This window comes from Castanea sativa, chromosome 4 (genome assembly GCF_040712315.1).
Source record: "Castanea sativa cultivar Marrone di Chiusa Pesio chromosome 4, ASM4071231v1".
NCBI classification, from domain to species: Eukaryota; Viridiplantae; Streptophyta; class Magnoliopsida; order Fagales; family Fagaceae; genus Castanea; species Castanea sativa.
The window spans coordinates 21493411-21518152 of NC_134016.1; the positions used below are offsets into that span (position 1 = coordinate 21493411).

At 35.4% G+C, this 24742-nt stretch overlaps 1 protein-coding gene across 1 annotated transcript; it reads right to left on the reverse strand.

The window, feature by feature from the left end:
* Positions 1–16721: 16721 nt before the first annotated feature.
* On the reverse strand, positions 16722–18037 carry LOC142632592 (uncharacterized). Its single transcript, XM_075806967.1, has 3 exons — positions 17261–18037; positions 17128–17178; positions 16722–16832 (listed from the first exon to the last, which is right to left on the reverse strand). The coding sequence occupies exons 1-3, from the start codon at positions 18035–18037 to the stop codon at positions 16722–16724; spliced, it is 939 nt and encodes a 312-aa protein (XP_075663082.1).
* Between the last annotated feature and the right edge of the window lie 6705 nt (positions 18038–24742).

Here is a 24742-nt window from a genome sequence, read left to right on the forward strand (position 1 = left end):
TGGGATCGCGAGGCATATAAGAAAAGACGAGGTGTTTGTCCACACTAAATGGGTAAGTTCAATCTTGTAGTACTATGAAATAAACACCCTCCTTTGGGATCGCAAGGCATATACGCCAAGACGAGGTGTTTACCCACACTACTATGAATCGATAACGGAGGTTGTGAGATCCAACCCTTTTATCTCTCTCCCACTAGATATTTTAAATTAAAGGTTTTTCATTGTTTAAACATGTTCTATGTTGAAAAAAAAGTGTCAGAATTTTTGGCTACTCATTTTGGCTACTCTCACGAGTAGCGAGTTTTGGCTACTCATTTTGGCAACTTGCCCAGTTGCGAGACCCCAGTCACGAGTTCATCCAGAAACTCTCACGACTCACTTGCGACTCGCCAGTTGCGAAAACGCCCAGAAACAGCCGTTTTTCTTTTAACCGTTTTTTACGTTTCCAATGAACAAAACACATTCTTAATGATAAAAAATGATGAGATTAAGATTAAAACTTGAATTTCATTGATGTTAAAGTGTTAAAATTCAATTTTACATGGTTAAAATCAAACTTAAACAACATCATAATATCAAAATCAGTTTTAATCAAACAATAGTTTCAAAAACTATAATATGCAGAAAACTGACTGTAAAATTTTCACAACTATGAAAATAGTTTTCTTTAATTCTAAAACTCACTAGACATGTTATACAGATTTGAAAATGAAGACCGCTTTGATACCAAATGTTGGAAAATCACGTGTTTGTATCACATACAAAACATACGCAACGAAAATTTAACGGATCTACTTCATTCGCAATTAATAACATGCACTATGTAAGTTTCAGAATTTAAGAACAAGAGAGCGTATCTTGGTGTAGTGAATTCCAAAACAAAGATTAGAAGTACTTGGGAACAATTTTAATCTTCACTCTAATTCCACTTTATGCCTAGAAGTGTGGTCTCTCAATTAGTTTCCAAGGAAGAATTAGAGAGTGTCTCACACTCACATACACACCATTTCATACACATACATAAAATTCTATATGTTTCTCCCTATATAACTAACTGATTATCTAATTGGGTTGGCCTATTAGGCCTTTCCAATTCGGTTTTAGTGTGTGGCTTGGAGTGGGACCAAAAGGGATCAATAAGACACTAGCTCCAATGGGTCTTGAGCTTTTCTGTCAACTCTTGACAAGTCCAAAGTTACCATTAATTATATTTAATACCACTATATAAATATAATTGCACTCTAGGTCTTATTTATAAATTATATCCCAAGACTTTATTATACATGTAAACCCTTCATAAAATATTCGTAGTAATACAAAGTCATGAAAGTAGACTATCACTTTGTAAATTACTACATCTTAATTCCTTGAGTACCCGGTTTAGTCCTTTAAAGTTATTCATCATATATTTATGAAATCTAATTTCATAAATATATACTTTAATAACTTCTTACCAAAGTGGTTAGGCCTAACTCTCTGAATAACTGAATCTATTAAACTTATCTCAAGAGAATATTTTATATCTCCATTAAGAGACTATGAATCCATCTTGAGAATATATGTTTCATCAAGACTAAATGTGGCTGTCTAACATACTAAGGTTTTGACCGTTACTTTAGATCTCACTCCTGATATATCAAAGCAACCCACACATCATGATCAGGTCCATTATTCTCTTAAGATTAAGAGCTCATGCAAATAGAAGTCGTGAGATTTATTATTCATTTGACAGTCATTAGGAGAATAATAAATCTCACAACGGTCCAGTTCAATATGTCTTAACTCTTAAAACATATCAAGTAGAAATCTCCACTTCCATGATCAAGACAAATCATCCTAGTTGATATGTTATAGTCTTCGCGGATGAAATGCCCAATTTCATCACCGACTACGAACTACAATTCTGAGTTTATAAAGAATTTGTGATTTATATCTTCTGTGACTAAATCACATACTATGCATCTCATGCACTATATGATAATATCTCAATATTCATGGTACCATTATTTTAGATATTAATAAAACAACTTTATTAATCACAACACTAAGTCATATACAATGTCATACATTTCATCATACAATTGGATTTAAGGGCACACATCCTAATAGTTCTAACAGTTGAGACGGTGTGTCCGGTTTCCAAATTAGACCGTCGGATTGAAAGATATCACGAGATCAAGTTTTCACGATTTGCATGCATTGTATAGGGTGAAGCCGATCACTTGTGATTAATTGAAATTAATTTTGATTGGCTAGAGAATTAAAATTAATTAAATAATTTTGTGATTGGTTAAGTATTTTTTTTTTAAGTGAGATTTGTTGCATGGGATTAAAACAAATAAGCTGATAATGTTCAAAGACTGTAAATAATTAGGCTTTTGGCATCATTATATTCAAAATAATTATTTTAAAAATCCTAATTATCACTTTAGAATGAGGTTTATCATGAAAATAAGTCTTAAATTCGTCCAAATACAGTTTTAGAGTTGGAAAACACTTCAAAAACGTGCTAATCAAGTAGTAGATTTTAGATTCACGTTCCAAGGTACTTTTGGCATAGTAGAACTCAAAATTCGGACTAGGCTTTTTGACAAAGTTGTAAAGAATCAAATTTTCCTTCGGATATCAAAATATCAGCTTAATCAGAATTGTGAGCAAAATTATATGATCAAAATAATGAAACTAGTTATGATTTCAAAAATCAGCTTACTCTTATCCTAATCTCCCTTTTTTTTTTGGATTTTCCCCATACGTTTTTTGCTTATTTTTTAAGCATTCCAACCTCTATAAATAGGGGATGCCTCTCAAAATTCAGCACACTTTTCACACTCTCTGATTTCCCCTTTTTCCAACTCTTTCTATTATTTTCTCTCTTTAAGTTAAAGACGCTCTGGAGGCTCTAACCTTAAGAATTTCTTTTTTTGTAAACAAGATATTTTAGGTTTCAAAGATAATTGAATAAATTTCTTTTAACCCTAAAATATTCCCTCAATAAGAAGAGCCTATCCATGCAAGAGGTAGTCTTTCTTTTTCTGTTTTTTTTACTTGATGGTGCATGAGTGGATGTATTCTTTTAGTTTTAATTTCTAATGTTCATACCATGTGTTGTTAATATTTTTGTTGAAATATGTTCTTAATGCTTTTGTTGTCATGATTTACCTTTTGAGTTTCAAAAATTTGCTCATTAACAAATCTTTTTCAAAACTAAAAAAAGATATGTATCTTCCTTAGATGTAGATTTGAATTTTTTTTTAACTAAAAACATATATGTATTTTCCTTAAATGCAAATCTGAATCTTTTTCTAACACAAAAACTTATCTGTATCTTCCATAGATGTAGATCTGAATTTTTTTTTAACTAAAAATAGATTTGTATCTTCCTTAGATGCAAATTTGAATTTTTTTAAACACAAAAACTGATCTGTATCTTCCTTAGTTGCAGATCAAAATTTTTTAAACATAAAAACTAATCTGTATCTTCCTTAGATGCAGATCTGAAATTTTTTAAACGTAAAAACTGATCTGTATCTTCCTTAGATGCATATCAAAATTTTTTAAACATAAAAACTGATCTGTCTCTTCCTTAGATGCAGATTTGAAATTTTTTAAACGTAAAAACTGATCTATATCTTCCTTAAATGCAGATCTGAATTTTTTAAATACAAAAACTGATTTGTATCTTAGATGCGGATCTGAATTTTTTTTTTTTTTTAAACATAGTAGATTTTGAAATAAAAAAGGAAGTCATAAGTAGTGATGTTTTGTTTGATGCGAGTAGCGTAGGTTTATTTCATGAGTGTAGTCCTCTTCTAAAAAAGCTTTTTTTTTTTTTTTTTACATAAAAAAAATAGATATGATTTTTCTAGTTCTCTACAAATCTAGACTTTCTTATTTATAAAACAGATCTGATTTTTTTTTTTTTTTTTACATACAAACCAAAAACTAATTTTTTACTTTGTTTCAAAATAGATCTGATATTTTTTTAAGAAAAAAACCTTGTTTTATTTAATAAAACAGATCTGATTTTTCTTCATCAAAACTAATTTTTTACCTATACCAAAACAGATCTGGTTTTCTTTTTTAATGAATCAAATCAAAAAAATTTATTCACAAAAACAGATTTGAATTTTTTTCTTAAAAGAAGAGGACACATTCATAAATAGATTTATGGGAGTTAGTTTGGGGTTAAGTTTGTCATGTATGCAACATATCATTCATATCATGCATAAATGGTATATTGGTCATGAGAGTCTAGAAGACTAGACTCTGTCTGGGTGGAATGGGTGTCTAACACCTTCCCATTCCGTAACCTAGCCTCCAAACTTAGTTCTTTTGATTAGGAAGACCTAGGCTTTATCTTTCTTTTATTTTTATTTATTTTTGGGTAGATTGTAACTAGGACAAAAAGCCATGTATCTTTGGTAGATTGTAACTAGGATCCAAAGCCTTGTAATATTCAATCTATTAAGTTTGTACTTTTTATTCAATTAATGATAATGGAACATTTTCGTCATGTAAAGCTGTATTTAATTTTTTCTTATTTTTTTGTATAAAAAATAAGTGGCGACTCCACATCACTTACCCAAAAAGAGAGGTGCCTTGGAAAAGCACTCAAACCTCTTTTTTGAGAGCCCCTAATTTTGGTGGTCTCTCACAATAAGATGGGGTTTTGCCATAAAGCTTCTCAAAAGGTGTTTTGTTTTCTAAAACAATGGAAGGCAATCTCTTAATAATATGAACAGTAGTTAACACACATTCTCCCCAAAATGAAATAAGTATATTAGACTAAAATTTTAATGCTCTTGCAATATTCAAAATGTGTTGGTGCTTCCTCTCCACAGTTGAATTTTGTTGTGGAGTGGTAACACAAGAATGCTAATGAATAATGCCATGATCAGCAAAGAAATCTTTTAAGAAAACTCTGTAGCATTATCAGTTCTAAATACCTTGATATTAGTGTGAGATTGCATGCATATCATTTTATAAAAGGAAACCAATAAAGGCCTAGTTTCAGATTTTGATTTCATGAGATATACCCTTGTTGATCTAGTGGAATCATCCACAACAGTAAAGAAATATCTGAAACCATCATGAGTAAGCTTAGTAAATGGTCCCCAAACATCACAGTGAACAAGATCAAAAGTATTAGCAGAAAAATGATTAAAAGAAAGGAAAGGAAGCCTTTTCTGCTTTGCAATGGGACAAAGAACACAATCTTTATTGCTATGAAATGTAGTTACATCAGGAAGGCATTGATGTAAAACATGAAGCCTATTGTGTGATACATGTCCTAATCTAAGATGCCAAAGATATGACTTAGTAACAAGAGGAATATCTGAAACAAAATTGACAAATGACTTAAAAACAGACTCTAGAATGGATGAAGCTTTTGAAATTGATTTGCAAGAAGATGTAGCTTGCAGCAAGTAGAGATTGTTATGCAATTCACCCACTCCAATCGTTCTCCAACAAGAAAGGTCTTGTATGAAACATAAATTGGAGAGAAACACAAGACAACAAGCTAATGATTTGGTTAATTGGCTAACTGAAATCAGATTAAAGGTGAAAGAAGGAAAACATAGCACATTTTCGAGAACCAAAGTAGATGTTACTTGAATAGTACCTATATGTGTAACAACAACCTATTCACCATCAGGCAATTGAACAAAGGTTGAAATAGAACTAGTAATTTTGGTGAACAAGGTTAAAGAATGAACTATGTGATCTGTAGCCCAGTATCAAGAACCCAAGTATCATTACCATAAGTTGTTTTATTGGCAGGATTGACAGAAAAAACTGAATGTTACATACTTAGGCACATAGAATCTTGCAAAAAAAAAAAAATCACACGAATTACCTGAAAGAGCAGAATTGGCTAAGTGCAGAACATCATTAGAACCACCAAATGTGGAAGCATGTGAGCCTAACATAGAAAGTAGTTGTTGGCACTGCTCTGAAGTGAAAGGGAATGGATTTATCAGATGTACAGCTTTAGGTTGACCTTGATCAGCTTTAACAATGACTTGATTGGCCATAGCTACTATTCCCTTTTGCTTATAGCCTGGTGTATAACCAATAAGTTTGTAGCATTTTTCCATGATATGACTAATATTTCCATAATGACTGCACACAGGTCTTCCCTTTCCAGTATTCCCTTTGAAATTCTTGCCATTGTTGCTTGAAAGTGAGGAGCTTTGGTTGAATCCTTGATTCTTGATAGCAAGTGCAGTTGATTCAGCTGAAGGAGTAACATTGAATCCCAAACAACTTTGCCTTTCCTCTTGAATCACCAAGGAAAAAGCCTTATCAATTGAAGGAATAGGTTCCATCATGACGATTTGAGTTCTCACTTGTGAATAAGAATCATCCAATCCATTAAGGAATTGCATGAGTGAATCTTGATGCTGAAGATGTGTGATCTGATCATTCACGCCACAAGTACATTTACCACATGAACAACGTGGTAAAGGCCCAAAATTCAATAACTGATCCCAAGAAGCTTGAAGACCAGTAAAGAAGCTTGTCACTGTTGAATCCCCTTGCATTATAGTTGAGATTTGCTTCTGAAGTTTAGAAATTATTGGTCCATTGGCTTGAGAAAAACAATTCTTAAGTGCATTCCACACCTCAAAAGCTGTATCTCTATAAATGACACTAGCAATAATGTGAGGTGAAACTGAATTCAAGATCCAATAAGAGATCACTGAATTGCATTTGGACCAAGCTTATTTCTCGAGTGGTGTGACTACCATTGAATCATTGATAGAACCATCAACAAAACCAAGCTTACTTTTGGCATCCAAAGCCATCCTTATAGCTCTAGCCCAAGTAGGGTAATTATCCTTAATTAAAGGCTGAGAAACCAGAATCACTCCAGGAGTTTCACCATGGTGCAAGTTCTCGCTGAGAGGAAGAAGATGAATTAGTCTCAGTATTCGATGCCATTGATAAAGGCTCGAGCTCTAATGCCATGTAAGAAAGCACTGACCAAGAGAGAAGAAGAAGAAAGAGTTCACAGAGAGAGATATTAAGTGCTAGAGAGAAAAGAGTTGAAGAATTTCTCTATTGCTTTAGTGAATGAATGAATTTGTACACTATCAAGGCTTTATACAAAAACAGAGTAAAATTAATTTACCAACTTATACAAAATTAGTTATGGCACGTGTAACAGGTAGTTATGGCACGTGTGATTACAAGCTAAGATGAATAATTCTCCTAAACTACTTACAGTTTAGCTAGCAGATGAAGCTTCCTGATGTTTAGCTTGCATCTTGTCATTGAGTCTTTCTTCCTTCTTTCTTACCTTTCTGATCTTTACAAACTTGATAAGGATTATGAACCCAAATATAAAATGTTGGTTGCTTTGGTGTATACAACTATACATAAGTGAGATCTTACATGGTTAGAACCATAGTACGTTGGGCAATGACATATCATGTTGTGTGAACACACATTCTCAAGAGAGAATTCATAATCTCTTTCTAAAGAGACATGAAACATTCCCTTCAAATAAGTTTAAGGGGAATTGGATATTCAAAGTGTTGGGATCGACCTCTTTAACAAAAAGTTACTAAAGTTTATATTTAATGAAATTAGATTTCATAAATATAAGGATAATTAAAAGATTATTAAACTTGGAACTCAAGGAGCTAAAAATAGAGATTTACAAAGTGACAGAAGTTGTCAACTTTGTTTTAGTATGGGTATTTTTAATGTAGAGGTTGAATGCTAATATAATAAAGTTGACAGGATGTGCAAAGCTCATTGGAGTCAAAGTTTTATTTATCACTTTGCTCTCATCTAAAGCCACAAACTAAAGTCCAAAAGAATAATTCATTTACTAAAAAGATTAGTTATCACTCAGTAATGTTTTAGTAATGGTTATTTTATTTAAAAAGAAAAAAAAAATGCTACATCAGATTTTACATATAATTTTTAGAAAAAGAAAAGTTCTCCTTCAAGGGTTACTGACAAGAACGTAGCCCATGTCTTAGATTCTTGAGAAATAGAGATGAATATCAGAGTGTTCGCAAAGATCAAGTGATGATGCCAAAAATCGTCAGTAAACTCCACGGTCCTTACTTGCTCAACTTAACACCTGCACAACACCAAAAGAGAAGACCTTAAGAGAGTACCGGTGTGGTACCGGCCAAATACCCTCCGAAGGTTAAGTTAGAAAACTGTCACAACTCGTGCCAGAGCTGGGTAAATTATGTGTACCTTGGTTTCTGAGGGTTTTGAGTTTTTATAGTAGTGGGGGAACCGACCTTGGTTCCTTGGCGGAGGGGAACATTTCCTTGTAGAGAAGATCCTCATAAATGCACATATTTGGTGAGACCTTTTCCATATAGAGATTCTGTTGACTAGGGTTAATCGTGGAGCACAAGTCATTTTCGTTTGAGGTTCCTTAAGGACCAAGTAAATCATGTAGGTGCCACATGGCTTTAGCCACCGTCCACCTTAGTGTCCGTCTACCTAACTGTCTGTCCAACAAGGTTAGTCCGTTCATTCACTATGTCATCACATTACCTACTCTCTTCTTCCGTTACCCTAGTGCAACTGTCCAAAGTTGTTTCTGTATTTAACCGTCCATCTCAACTTTATCCTCTTCAGCTTCCCCCGTCGCCATGTTTCCTAGTCGGACCCATAGAGTGACGGTTCAACACAACTTTTTAGGAGATGCATCCTAATTAGACAGGCTAGACTGATGCATTTAATGTAGTAGGGGCACGTGGCACAATCCTATTGGTTAATTGCTCGTACCGATGCGTCCCTTCGTCTTCCGTGCCGTTCCCTCTATATATATCTATGGCCTGCTCTTCTCATTTTTACTTTTCGAAAAATTTTTAGAGCCAGAGTGCCACCGTCTACTTTCTATTTCAACATAGCCTTTTCCGTCTCATCTTGGAGACCGTCCACCGCTTTCTTCCGTTGGCTACACAGTGTCCATCTCCCCTTCTAATCGTCAGCAGGTAAGCATCCGTTACCCCTTATTTTTAATTTCGTCTTTAACCTTAAATGTTGCTAGCCTGTCGTCTTCATAGACCTGTAGAGAGTCTTAGGAGTTTACCTATCATGTGTAGGTGACAGATGTCTAGTGAGGTGTCGAGTGATCAATTGTGGGTCCAGGAAGTAGCAGGCTACGATGAAGTGTACCCATCTAGTCATCGACCCAGGCACATCTTATGATGAAAGGGATCCGCCTACCAATTCTCCTACCGAGGAGGATAAGGATGTGGAGGTGGTCGGATTAGAGGGAGGTTTAGGTGGTGACTCAAATAGTTCCAACATCATCTACGTTGATCCTCTCGTTTAGTCTGTGATAGGCCCAGACGTCCTTAGGGAGTTCATCCTCCTTCCTATATGGACGGTGAATGATTTCAATTCGTCCATCAAGGAAAGACATTTTGAAAGCCTAAGGGAGAGGTACCAGATCCCGGCCAACGTTCCCATCCGTCTACCTCGTAAGTCCAAGAAGTGCTACTATGACGGGGTCAAGGATGTCGAGGTATACGAGCAAATGTTTAAGGTTGGGCTTCGTTTCCTATTAAGTTCTCTACACCATCGCCTTCTCCAATATCTTGAAGTTGCCGTCACCCAAATCTCTCCAAATGCTTAGAGGGTATTCCTTGGAGTTGAAGTCCTCTATGGAAGTTTGATTGATGGGGCGCGAAAGTTGAGGGTGGAGGAGTTCTTCCATTGTTACCGTCCTTCTGAGATTGTTCAATCTAAAGGGATGTACAGCTTCCTACCAAGGAAGCCTATACTTAGGCTGGTATGCGACACTCCAGACTCCAACAAGAAAGGGAAGAGTCGTTACTTCTTCATGATGGGTGACAACTAGATGTGCCACCCTAACGATCAGGATTTTATGCTCGTAAACAAAACTTGGGGCATAATGCCTTCGTCTGGTAAGAATTCTGTCCTTTTTTAAATTTCATCTTTTGTTCTCTATCTCTGTTCTAACCGTCTCTTTCTTTACAACCTGAGACCACCCATAGGTGACCTTGGAGCAATGGAGCTTTTTGGAAAGAATTTTTGCAATCAAGTTAAAGAAGAGGACGTGGGCCAAGCTCGTCACCTTGGACACAATTCACTTGTATTGCGACGATCCCGAACCTAGCGAAGCCACCCGTTGTTATAACAATCAGGCCCGCAAACGTAAGCCTGTCTCCCTTAACCTTATTTTTCTTTCAAATTGCAATTTGGCTAACTTTTTCTTTCCATCCATATTGATATAGAAATGGAAGAAGGTAGACGGAGGGCATACATAAAGGCGTAGGCTACGGCCAAGAAGAAATAGGAGGGTAGCTTGCCCCTTAAGTCCGTCACTCAGATCCCTCCGTCCAAGAAAAGACCATCGGAGAAATCTAATCGTCAGCTAAAGAAGCCTAAGGAAACCCTAAGCATGTTTTTATAGGGCTTTTTAGAGAGAAAAGAGTGTGCCTCTTTTGTATTTAGGGTTTTGTTCCTAAAAAGCTCTCTCATATCTTCTACCGGTGTTATTACTTGAAGAGTCTCAAGATCCGGTGTTATAGAAGTTGCTGCCTTCTCTAGTCATCAAAGGTGCTAATGATCTAAACCTTCAAGGGTGGTCTTGGAGTCACAAACAGGAGAGTTTGTGTTGCTAAACCTTTGAGTGGGATCTCAAAGTCACAAACGTGGGTGTTTTTGTTTTGCAAAGGCCAAAGAAAGAAGTAATCCGTGGACTCGGAGCTATCATGAGGTCGTGGTAGTAAGTTTTCTACTTGAGGTAGCAATAGGATATTAGTGATCTAAGTCGCTATTGTACAAACTTCAATTCTTTCATGGTGGATTTGCTGTTTTACCTTGAGGATAGCTAGGTCAAATCCTCCCTAAGTTTTTTACCGGTTTGGTTTTCCTAGGTCATCATATCATTGTGTTCTTTATATTTTTGCTGTTTTACATGATATGATTTATATGTGTTAACCTAGATCTGCATAATTTACCTAAGTTAATCACTTGGCTAAATAACTAGGTTAATCTAGTTTTGTTTTAAGGGATCTAAAACGTATATCCCCGACGCCCCAAAGCCATTCGTCCTCCTCCGCAAAGACTCCCAGTACGCCCTTGAACAACTGTCATCCATCATCAAGGGAGAAGATTATGAAGATTTAAGTAAACATGGCGACGGATCCATAGAGTGAGGGGGCAACTGAAGAGGATAAAATTGAGATGGACGGTCCGATTTTACATAAACAACTTTGGACGACTGCACTAGGGTAACGGACGAAGAGAATAGGTAACGCGACGACATAGTGAATGAACGGATTAACCTTGTTGGACGGATAGTAAGGTAGATGGACACTAAGGTGGACGATGGCCAAAGCCACATGGCACCTACATGATTTACTTGGTCCTCAAGGAACCTCAAACAAAAATGACTTGTGCTCCACAATTAACCCTAGTCAATAGAATCTCTATTTGGAAAGGGTCTCACCAAATATGCGCATTTATGAGGATCTTCTCTATAAGGAAATGTTCCCCTCCGCCAAGGAACCGAGGTTGGTTCCCCCACTACTATAAAACCCAAAACCCTCAGAAACCAAGGTACACATAATTTACCCAGCTCTGACACTCTAGAGTTGTGACAATTTTCTAACTTAACCTTCAGAGGGTATTTGGCCGGTACTTTCTTAAGGTCTTCTCTTTTGGTGTTGTGCAGGTGTTGAGTTGAGTACGTGAGGACCGTGGAGCTTACTGACGACTTTCGGCATCATCATCAAGTATTCTCGTTTGTTTTGTAATTGACTGCATCAATGTATATATATTCTACCAACAATATTCTAAGATTTTGTCTTTTGTTGTATACATTTTTGTATGTGATGCAGATGGATTTGCCAACAATATTAACACACACACACACACACACACACACATATATATATATATATATATATATATTAAGATTCATACACAAACGAATTTATACTTACACACTTATATATTATAAATACATACACACACATGACACATGTATGCATTCCAGAATATGACGATAAAGCAATGTAGGAACCGAACGTGGGAATCCAATGTTTATAGAAGTGTGATTCTAGATATCCAATATCTCAGTAATCTAATATTTTGAACCAAGTAATCCCTTACTCTTAATATCTAATACTCTACAAAACCAATGTGCATATATATACACATCTTGTTGCTTGAAGTTAAAAAATTAAAATGAGAGACTATGCAATTAGCATAACAATCATCCCACTAGTCATTTTTCATTAACTACTGTTTATTTCACTCACATATCACACCATTAAGTCACGTTTTCCTTGGTTTTTGTAGGTGAGACAAAGTTTGGGCGTAGTGTGCAAGAGTACTGAAACCCATTGAGATGTGGACACATGACAATTATTTAACACGTGTTCAAATTCTAATAGGTCTATTGCATAAAAACACTAAACTCAAGCCAGTTTCTTGTAACTTGTGTGTAATAGTATGTGTGAGATAGTATTTTCCTTTTATTTTTTTACCTATTTATATGTTTCTTTGACCCTTGGCATGGTCCATGGAGAATTCAATATACACACACAAAAATATACATACATGTGTAAGTGTGTGAAAATACAAATTTCAAATTTCAAATTTAAAAATAAATAAATTGTGGTCATAATTAACTTTAGGGAAAAAAAAGAAGGAAAAACCTTTAGTTGAGTTGAACCTCCCCTAACGCAAATTCTGTAGATGCCACTAAGTACGTGGTCAGGTTAGGACATTTTATTAGTTCCTCAAATAAAAAAATAATAAAAAAAGGTTAGAACATTTTATTATCTTATTATACTTCATTTGGTGCATGTGTAACTGATTAAGTTGTTTTGAAATACTTTTTGAAAAAAAAAAAAAAAAGTTGTTTTGAACGAAACGGCTCTTAATCTTATAAGCATGTTTAATGTTCATATTAGTGCGCGCACATTGCTCATGTGGAGCCAACTTTGTCGTGTCAGACTCTCACTCTCTTAGGCAACAAAAATTCCCCTTTACTTTTTACATTTCATATGGATGAATATACCTATTAAGGGTCTGTTTGAGATTCGCTTATTTTGCTAAAATTAAATTTTTTTTGCTAAAATTACTGTAGATAAAGGTAAAAGTTAGGTGAAATAGTACAGTAGGACTTATAAATAGTATGAAAAAGTGTCGTGAGACCCATAAATAGTAGAAAAAATAAGCTGAATAGTAAAATAAATTGGCAAAAATAATTTTTGCCAAACACACGCTAAAACTTAAAAAAATAAATAAAAAAAAGAAGGATGGATATCTAACATTTTACTATGGTGGGTTCTAAATAACTCAATTTATATATTTCTTTTCCTAACTAGCATGAGAGTTATTCGATCTATTTTAAGGGATTTATTCTTTTAATTATCCAAAGGATTTTGAATACCCTTATTAGCAAAGAAAAAAAATCATTAAGTCTTTTGTGGTTATATAACGTTCTTAAATTTGATTATGCCTACTCTAAAAATAAATCCATTGGTGTTTTGATGGTAAAGAGCAATCGTCATGTAATAAATGCTGCAAGTTTCAATCTTTATGGATTAAAAAAAAAAAATCACCAATCTAGAAGTTAACATAATGTCACACAATAAAATCAATTATTATGTATTTAGCAACCATTTCTTGCTTTTTAACAAATAATTGTGGGTTCCAGTTAGCTCAACTGGTAAAGTCTCTAATGGTTGTATAAGAGATCTGGGATTCAATCTCCGCCTACACCAAAAACTGATTGGTGTCTTGGTCTGATGATAAAGAGCTATTATCAGGAGCGGACGCCATAAGTTGAAACTTTCTCAACAAAAAAAAAAACAAATAATTCAATAATTATTGAACATAAAATGGATAATTAATGAAACGCTAAATGATATGATACTATGTATATCCTTACATCCTTGAAGAGTAAATATTGGCCACAAAATGATCCATTTTCTTATAAAACAAAGAGGATCCATTCCAATCTCATTATAAAAATATATAAAAATAGAGAAAAGATGCAATCTCTTAGATTGAAAACACAAAAATTAAATGCTAAGAGTTTTGTAGCAATTTATTTGAATTTTCTCGCTGTGAAGAACTTGAGTTCAAATCTCCCTTCATTTATTGTAAGAAAAAAGAATTCAAGAGTTAAATTCTATCAATTGTCTTGGATAAGGTTTATTCAAAACCTTTATTTTATATCTAAACATCGTCATCACTTATCACATCTACCACCACCACATCACCAATTGATATTGGAGCCCCTTTGATGTTAGGAAAACTCTAATATATTTTTCATCACTGTTTTCTAGTGCAAAGCATGATGAGACAAGTTATTAATTTCGATTTTTAATATGACAGTTTGATCTCAGTCAAGCTCCTTGCTAAAGATTATTTATCTTTTAAAAAAAAGGGAAGAGATCACATCAATGGTTAAAGGACCAATTAAGTTGTTTGCACGATTATGTCAATCCAACACCTTCCCAGTATTTGGTCAAAGTTAAAAACAATGATTTTGGCAAGATTTTAGTGCCTTTGGACCTCTATGGTTTTGTTTTTGGAGGCGTCCAAAATAATTTTAAGGGGTTAAAACTTAAAACTCTATCCAACACCTTCCCAGTATTTGGTAAAAGTTAAAAACAATGATTTTGGCAAGATTTTAGTGCCTTTGGACCTCTATGGTTTTGTTTTTGGAGGCGTCAAAAATAATTTCAAGGGGTTAAAACTTAAAACTCTACTTGCAAAACTTCGAAAATTCACTGAAATTTGTAGCTTAAAAATTATTTTTAATAAAAACGTATATATATAATTCACCTTCATACCTTATAACTAAATTCATAACTTCAATATTATACACTTTTATTTTAATTTGTTAAACAAACAAAACACTAAAATAAATGCTTTTCAATTAAAGTTCTATTTCACAAAACCTCTACTACAAAGGCATTAAAAAAATTTGTGTGGTAGTCAGTATTCTACTAAAAAGCTATATATATATATATATATATATATATATATATATATATATTAGAAAAAAAGGGTAATTACACATAACCCACCTGTAGTTTGAGTGAAAATCGTTTTTCCTACCCGTAGTTTGAAAAGTATCACTTAACCCACTTGTGGTATGTTTCCGTCAATCTCCGTAACCCACCTCAGTCCCAGTTACAAAAACACCTCTTAACCCCAAAACACAACATAATGTGGATCAAAACACCCAAAACTCAAAAGCTTTTCGAGAGAGAGACCTGTGGTGAGATCAACGTGTTCTTCGTGGTTTGGAGTGTCTGGAGGGGGAGAAAACACAAGTTTCGCAACATCAAAGCTAGGGAAGGTAGTTTCGGTAAAGAAAATCAAGGTATTTATGTTTGTTCTCGATTTAGGGTTTCAGATTTTGTTCAAGTGCTAACTTACTGTGTGAAACTCTAAATTTGGGCTCTCCAGGAATCGTGTTTTGTTAATATGTCTTTATCAAGTGGTAATTTCTCGGGTTCATGTGGGCATATGTGCAATGATCAGACTTGTGTTTTGAGAACAAGTTTGAGTTTGTACAATTTTGGGAGGAGGTTCTCGGGCTGTAGCCGCTATAAGGTTGGTCCTAAGTGTCCTTTCTTTGTTTGGCTTGATAACCCAACTTGTCCTCATGGGAATGAAACTGCACCTTTGGCTCTAGAGATGATGTCTAGGCTTCAGAGTGCTCTCCAACTTGCCAATGAGAGGGAAAGGACAGCTCTGGAAATGGCAGAAGAAGCTAGGCAAATGGCAGAAAAGGCTCTTGAAGAGGAAGCCAAAGCCAAGGAGAGAGAGAGAGAGAGAGAGAGAGGCTCGAGCTGTCTGTGCAAAAGCTAAGGAAAATGGCATGTTTGCTGAAGAGAAGCAGAGAATGTGGAAGTTTGCATGCATTTTGTCATGGATATTTTTTGTTATTGTTATGTTGTTGTTTTTGTGTCTTAGCTCAATTGAGTTCTCTGGAGTGAAGAGACCGAGGTTGTTGCCCTAAAGTAGTTAATTGGATAGTAGCAATAGTTATGGCAATGGTGTTAATGGATTTGCATTGTAATAGCACTAGCCTACTGATGTAATGTTTTGATGTGTCAATGAACAAATAATTGGTCAATTATTGAGTATTTTTTTGTGCATACCATAACAACCATTCCACAATAACAACTTCCATACACTCTGTATTGAAAAAATCTACTTGGACACAATCTGTAGTAGCAATAAATAAACTTCCATATAATCTAGTTTGGACAAATAATGTTCCATACAGTTACCTGCACATATCATAACAACTATTTCACAATAACAACTTCCATACACTTTGTATTGGAAAATTTTACTTGGACACAATCTGTAGCAGCAATAATAAAACTTTCATATAATCTGGTTTGGACAAATAATGTTCAATACAAACTGTTTTGGACAAATAATGTTCCATACAAACTGAATTGAATAAATACCACAATTTCCATATAATACCACAAAATTTCATACCATAATAACAACCCAGAGTGTATTGTACCTTAACTTCTAGTAAATTACAAAAAAGCACATTCCAAGGTCAGCTACATATATATATATATGATAATTACAAAAAGGTGATTGTTTTTTACACTAATTGATAATTACAAAAAGCCAACAATGGTCTTAACAAAAAACATTAGTTGGCATGTTCCCACTAGCTTTACTCCCAATGCTGGCATGCGTACCCACTAGCTTCATTTCTTGCCTTTACTCTTTCCACCCACTGAATTCATTTTTGGTGGCCTTTGTGCAGCAAGCTGTCCTCTAGTCCTCACACCACCAGTGCTCCTATTTGCAGGTGAAGGCTACAAAATAAAAAATAGATCCACTTGTTAAAAAATATCACAGTCTACACAACCATCTAGGAAAGAGGTAACTCAACTAAGTTACCTGTGAAGAACTTGGTAGAATATCCTAGGTCTCCCTAGGCGTGTGAAACTCTAGCTATGAGGAAGAGAACCATCATGCTCTCATGTGAGATGGCCTAGCTTGATTTCCTTGCTGTGAAGCTTGATTTCCTTGCTGTGAGGATGAAGGTTGAGTGGCAGACCTCATGTTGTAAGTCTGGGTAGGTTGCTAGGATGGTGGCTGGGGTGCAACCTGAGGTGCAGATCCGGATCTGGTACTAGGTGTAGGCACCCATCCCTTTGCCTGCAACAAAACCTAGTTTTAGTACATTAATACATTTGTAAGACAAGTTTTTTTTTTCGCCATTTAAATCTCAATTACTTACAGCTTTTTCTCTTTCAAGCATGTCTCTTTTGCCATGGTGTCTCCCTAGTGATGCCAGTTTTGCACCCTCTGAGTTATGCCCCTCCTTTTTGCATTTCCCACACCTTACAGGTTTGTGCAGCCTACTTGCTTTGTAAGGGTTCTTAGGCTCATCAGGAGCCCTCTTTCTTTGCTTGGGTGGCCTGCTTGGTGGTTTGTATATGTGAGGTGCTAGAGGAGCAGGCTGTCCAGTCTTAGCCCATTCTGACTGGCCAGGCATGGGAGGAAGTACCTCCTTGTATATCTCCATGTAAGTTTCTTTGTGGTAACATGGGTGGGTGTAGGCTTTTGGTGTCTCAATGTTTGTATAAATGGTAGTTATGGCATGTTTACATGGAATGCCATTTAAATCCCAATACCTACAGCTGCCTATCTTCTTGATAAGATCAACTACATGCCTTTCATACTGATTGGCTACCTCATAAAGGAAACTGCAAGCTAGGGTAGCACTAAATGGCTTGCTTTCAACCTTCAATTTCTCTAACTTATCTTGTATGCTTGGACACAACTTTCCAGCATACTTCTTTATCCCTTCCCTTTTTGTGTAAAGCTTAGTCATAAGTCTAACCCTAATCCACTCTAACATTGCCAAGATAGGCTTTTCCCAAGACTTCAATATCATTGATTTAAAAGACTCACTTAAGTTAATTACCAAACAATCTGTTAAGACCCTAGGAGTGAAGTGTGACCTTGTCCACTGTGCAGGTGCAATGTTTGCAAGATACTCATATGCATGCATCTCTCAAACTCCCTTATTGTTGTGGCAGCAGCACACCTTCATAGTGCATCCTTCAGCTCCAATCCCTTGTGATCTACTTTGAAATTGTTGTAGATGTGTTTCACACAGTATCTATGCTCCATAGTAGGAAATAGTGTTTCTCAAGTATAAGCCCCTGCAAATAACCAAACAAACAAACAAAACATGTTAGTTTAGCAAACAAAGTAAACCATTCAAGTATAACTGAACAAAACTTGCATACCTTTTGCCTATTAGAAACGAAGACCAACTGAAGATCCCCTGGTCTCCCTATATCATCAGCAAAAATTTCCAAAAACCATATCCAAGACTCCTTGTTTTCTTGTTCCACAATTGTCATGGCTACTAGAAAAATGTTGTCATTTGCATCCTTGGTAGTGATAGATAAGATTTGCCCACCAAATCTGTGCTTTATGTGACAACCATCTAAACCTACAAATGGCCTGCATCCACCTAAAAATCCTACCTTCTGAGCATTGAACCTAATATACATCCTCTTAAATTTTGGTAGGGAAGTCTCATCAGCCATTTTTGTCTGCAATATAACCTTATTCCCCTTGTCTACTGTGTTTATCATTTGTGCATAGTCCCTAAGGACACCATATTGCAGTTGCTCATCTCCATTGATCAAATCCTTTGCCTTTCTCTTTGATCTATACACTTGATTTACACTTAGGTCAACAGATAAATTTTGCATCACATGGTTGTGTATACCACTCACCTCCCAATTTGGATTTTTGCTAAAATCCTTAATGAACCCCTTAGCAACATAAGCTGAGGTTGCTTGGCTATTTTTAAAAGACTTGGGGCAAGTACACTCATTAGTCAAGGTCTTAATCTGAAATGTTAGCTCTCCACTTATTTGAGATGCATAACATCTCCACCCACACCCATTCTTCTAGTGAACTAATATCTTAGTCCTCTCATTAAGCTTGAATTTAATGTCAATAGGTTTTTTAATTGCATACTCCCTCAAAGCAGCTCTGAACACCTTTGCATTAGGAAACTTCATCTTCTTCTTCAGTACAACATTTCTCATGTCACTCTTAGCATTAAACTCTAGCTACTCAGGTACCTGCTCATCATCAGACCCATCCATGCTTACAAGGTCATCCTCAAGAGCTGGCTCAACCCACTCAAGATCTGCATGGGGTGCATTGCTTAATTCTGGGGCTGTATTGGGAGCATAACTTGATTTTGGAGCAGAACCTTAGGGAGCTGAGTTTGGAGTAGCAAATATGTCATCACTCTCTAGCCTTTATATAGCCAATCACCATCATCATCTCCTTCAACATTCTGTTCTTCAACCCTTGCACCAACCTCAACATCCTGTTCTTCAACTCTTGCTCCAACCTCAACATCCTCAACATCTTCTCCATCATCATCATTCTCATCATCTTCATCATAATCACTCTCCAAATCTATTTCATCCACCTCTCCATCACCACCTACACCATCATCTGCCACTCCCCCTACATCACCACCTACACCATCATTTGTCACTCCCCCTCCATCAGGATGCTCAACTGCCAGTGGCTCCACATCTATGTCAGTATAGATTATGATTTTGTTAGCTAGCCATGCCTTATGAAGGGTAGTCATGTTCACCACATCTGCATCTGTTTCTATGGCCCTTAAATCATCCTCTATACCACCTTCAAGATGTAAATATCTATATCTACTGTGTTCTTTAGGAGCACCAACTAGATGGCATAAATCTCGAATTTCAAAGAAACTCAACTTGTCAGGGTCAATTTCTGTCAATGTATGTACAAACCCACCCACATATTCAAGGGTTGGGTCCTCCACAAAACATCCTCCAACATGAATTTCAATGTCAAATGTGAAGTCAACCATCTGCAATTAAAATAAGTAATTTGTTTACACACTGACATGCAAAAAACAACAACAAGCCAAAAGAGACAACAAGCCAAACATAGTGCTGTTTTGTTTTCATATAAAATTGGTTTTGTTGTTGAGAGATAACACATGGACAAAGGACCACATAAAGCACATGCAAAACCAGATTCCCAACAAATTCATAGGGACCACACTACCCACAGTTCACAAACAAGTGTAATCATTAACAAATAAACTTGATTCTTTCAGCTATACGCATTATATAAACAACCATAGCAGTACATTAGCTACATCCTAAGCGATTCTACATATAAATAGCAAAATGCACATTTAACACACACCAATTTTGAGAAAATTTAATAAACCCTAACTACGTGGGTGGGTCGCGATAAAAAAATGCTATCAAGAACCCAAATACAGATCAACTGCAGTCACACATACCTTCCCTAGCTTTGATGTTGCGAAACTTGTGTTTTCTCCCCCTCTAGACACTCCAAACCACGAAAAACACGTTGATCTCACCACAGGTCTCTCTCTCGAAAAGTTTTGAGTTTTGGGTGTTTTGATCCGTGTTATGTTGTGTTTTGAGGTTAAGATGTGTTTTTGTAACGGTTGGGACTGAGGTGGATTACGAAGATTGATGGAAACATACCACAGGTGGGTTAAGTGATACTTTTCAAACCACGGGTAGGCAAAGTGATTTTTTCCCAAACCACAGGTGAGTTATGTGTAATTACCCCTGGAAAAAAGAAGAAGAATTTATTTGAATGGACAAAAAAAAAAGTGCTTTAAGAGTCTAATCCCATTGTTGTAACATGTAACTATCCAATTAAAAATAAAAAGTAGAAAAGATAAATGACAAGAGTGGTGCTTATGTCATGTCAATTTTTTTTATTTTATTAGAACAAGATTCATATTAATCATTATATTAGAGGAATCAAGATCCAAAATGGAAGTTGAATCTAGAGGCGGGCTAGAACTAGAATAATAAACAAAAGCTTCTGTTTGATTACTAGTACAATCCATTTTTGCAAGAGCATCCGCTGCTCTATTACTTATGCATGACTTCTTGGAAGAGTCCTCACGTTTATTTGCAAGCATATACTCAGTAATCAGCATAAGAATTATGGGGAAAAAAAAGATACTGTTACCAAAATGTAGATATCAAATTGATTTTGACACTAAAAATGTAATAAGAAAAATAAGATTTTGGACATAAATTTTATTAAAACTAGAAGAATCAGAGAATCCCCTTTGATTTTGAATATATATAATTTGGGAAGCTGGTGGTGGACGTGGAGGTCTGTTGTGATTCTTAATTAAGTTCTTGCGAGCCGCCAAACTTTCACTGATCTTTGGGAATTGGAATAGCATCATTCCCGTCTCCCAATTTTCCACTGCCTTTATTAATTTTAATTAATCTTTTTTATATACAATATTTTATTTAAAAATGTCACGATTGACACTTGCTTTCGTCGTCGAAAATAAAGTGAAAGTTTGCTGTATTTATCTCTGCTCTGGTTTCTCTAGAAAACAACATAAATTCTGTTATTGTAGGATTTTCACCAAGAGTGGAGGGAAAGGAGTGGGAAAGTGGGTCATACACCCCACCCCCCCTAAAAAAAAATCAAGCATATTCTTTTATCATTCTATGGTGGTTACGTGCTGCAATAAAGGTAGTATCAACTTTTTTATTTTTTGAATTAAAGATGATTAGTCGCTTTTTTTTTTTGGTTGCGAAATTAGATAATTAGTTGCTTTATACTATATTTAAAGTTGAGGACATATATTGTGGATTCTGGTTAATTTAATTGGCAAAATTTTTATTTTGGTAAAAAAATTATAAAGTTTTTGTTATTGAATAAGAGATTTGAGATTCGCCTACACTAACAACTAATTTATGTTTTAACCTAATAATAAAAAGTGCTAACAATTATCCCAATGCGGAATTATATGTTAAAAATTATCGTATCTATAATAAAAGAAGAAAAAAAAATTATTGAGATATATTGATGATGGAGTGGTTCATAAAAATGAAGTTTCATCAAAAAAAGTTTTGATTTCAAAATGTCATTGATTGGTCATAATAATATATTATTTAAATCTTATTATTTAATTTCAAGACTCATTGATTAGCTATTGATTTTTTTTATATCATTTTTATACTTTTGAATGTGAATATCAAATTCATTAGCAACCTACTTGCATTAGCAAGAGTTGGTTAAACCTGAATTACTTGATTGATTGGTGGTTTCTATCATTCACCACTCCATATTAAAAAGCCTTTTATTTAAATCCAATTGACCAACAAAGTTAAAAAATCAAAGAAGCCCAAGTATTGGAAAAAATACAATTTCTTTAGTACAAATGAATATATATATATATATATGTTCCTCAAATATTGGATAATGTTTACCGAAGGCCACCTCCCAAACAACTGATCTCTAGTGCCCAGTCTACTTCCAGAATCCCCTCTACTTCTACTTCATCAGATATTGACAAATTAAGTAAGGATGATTTATATGCCCTCCTCAAGAAAAAAATTGAAGAGGAGAAGGAAGTTGAGAGTAGAAATTCTGAAGAAGAAGGACCTGTTGCTGAAAGCCCTTGCTATCCTTATCCTCAACCTTATCCAAAAGATTGGTTCGCTCATGATGAAGAATATGATGAAAATACTCCTGATCTAGGAACCTGATTTGTTTGGCCTGCATAAAGGCTACTAATGCTACAATATTCACTCAAGAGTAAAAGGGGGAACGACGACAGCGCAGAAGGCGGAAGCACAACAGATAGCAGATATATGGATTAATTCAAAGTAAGTAATAATTGAAAGTAAGGCGGTAGAACCAGCCAAGCAGTTGTATATCAAAATAATTCAAAGTATTAAAAACAGCAGTTGTTTATTGAATATACATCAAAGTACTTACAGTAGTAGTAGCAACAAGATTACAGTGATCAACAGGTTTGGGTAATCAACAGGTTGGGTAAATAGTACAAGGCTTGAAAGCTAGTCCTGGTTCCTAGTTACAAGCTTTGTAGTGAGATATCTTGATCTAAGGAGGTCCTAGAGAGAGTTCTAAGGGAAATCCTAGAAAAAGATTCTGAGTTTATCAATAAGGGACAACCCCCCTTATATAAGTGAATAAAGTAGTAAACAGTACAAAGTAAATAATGACATTTTACTATTCACATCAGGACCCATGAGGGGCAAAAGGAGCGCAATATCCGGAAGGAATCAAATCGGCTTTTGAGACCGAAAGTAGGTTGGCTGGTAGTGCCAAAAGTGGTCAACATTGTAATCATGGTAGCTTCAGTAAACACTTTTACTCTTGAGTGAATATTGTAGCATTAGTAGCCTTTATGCAGGCCAAACAAATCAGGTTCCTAGATCAGGAGTATTTTCATCATATTCTTCATCATGAGCGAACCAATCTTTTGGATAAGGTTGAGGATAAGGATAGCAAGGGCTTTCAGCAACAGGTCCTTCTTCTTCAGAATTTCTACTCTCAACTTCCTTCTCCTCTTCAATTTTTTTCTTGAGGAGGGCATATAAATCATCCTTACTTAATTTGTCAATATCTGATGAAGTAGAAGTAGAGGGGATTCTGGAAGTAGACTGGGCACTAGAGATCAGTTGTTTGGGAGGTGGCCTTCGGTAAACATTATCCAATATTTGAGGAACATATCCAAATTTGTCCCACCATTTGATATACCAATGTCTAGTAAGAATGTCACCTTCTTTCTCATATTGCCACTTTAGAATCCAGGGGACTCTAAATCGTTTAACAAAGTGGAGAAGGGCAGGAAATTTGGCATTATGAGCATTTACCTTAAAACTTTGCTTCCAGAAATTGAAACAGTCAACAAGAGGTTTGGGGAATATTTCAATGTCAGAACCAAATTGATTCCACCAACGGATGAACCAAAGAGGCAGATCAGCATTGTTGTCAAATTCTTTATCAAAGTTAATAAACCATGAATGAGTCATTGTCTCATTTTGGTGAAGCATAAATTTGAACCAAGCGTCAATATAATCATGGTATGAATATGGAACAGAGTGTTTAGGGAGACTTTTTGTAGAGGTAGGAGAATGTCCCCAACTAGCTTCAGTAACAATATTTTTTAAGTAAACACTGTGGTAAATAATTTTGGTTTTATCATCCAAATCAAAGATGGTTTTAATAACAGTAGCATCTTCTTGGCGTAAAATGTCAGAATAAAATTCTAACCTTTTAGCACCATGTTCCGGAACCCAGTGACACAAAGGAGGGAAATAGCTTTTTGCAATCTGGAGAGGGTTCATAATTGCTGCTCGGTTTGGTTCAACAAAAAATAGGTTTTGGAAGTATTGTTTTTTAACATATTGTGAAGCATTGGATTTTCTCGGGTAAATAGTTCGGACAGGCTGGTTAACAGGGGTTAAAGCATAAGGGTCATAGGCAGAAACCAAAACAGAGGAATAATTAGGCTTGGGGATTGATCCTAAAGTGGTGAGGCGGTTAGCAATATCTCCTGGGGAGACGGGTTCTCGTTTAACAATTTGGTCGTGTGAGGTTGCAGGACCTTTATCCTTGGATCCTCTACTTGCCATTGTGGCACTGCAGGAATTCACGGGTAAGAAAATCAGGAATAGAATTTTGAGATCCTTTAATATATTCAATATCAAAATCAAAAACACTTAAAATAGCTTGCCATCTTGCAAAAATATGTTTGGAAGCAATATTCTCAACATCTTTTTCAATAACGTACTTAGCACTTTTACAATCAATTCTTAATAAAAATTTTTGGTTTAACAAATCACTTTGGAATTTTGAAATGCATAGTACT

Excerpts from the sequence above, each read along its gene's own strand:
- LOC142632592 (XM_075806967.1), bottom strand. The coding sequence starts at position 18,037 with ATGCATGCATATGAGTATCTTGCAAACATTGCACCTGCACAGTGGACA. Across the intron at positions 17,179-17,260 it reads TGCTTGAAAGAGAAAAAGCT|GCAAAGGGATGGGTGCCTAC; the intron begins GTAAGTAATTGA and ends GTTTTGTTGCAG. Across the intron at positions 16,833-17,127 it reads GATCCGGATCTGCACCTCAG|CCTTCACCTGCAAATAGGAG; the intron begins GTTGCACCCCAG and ends TTTATTTTGTAG.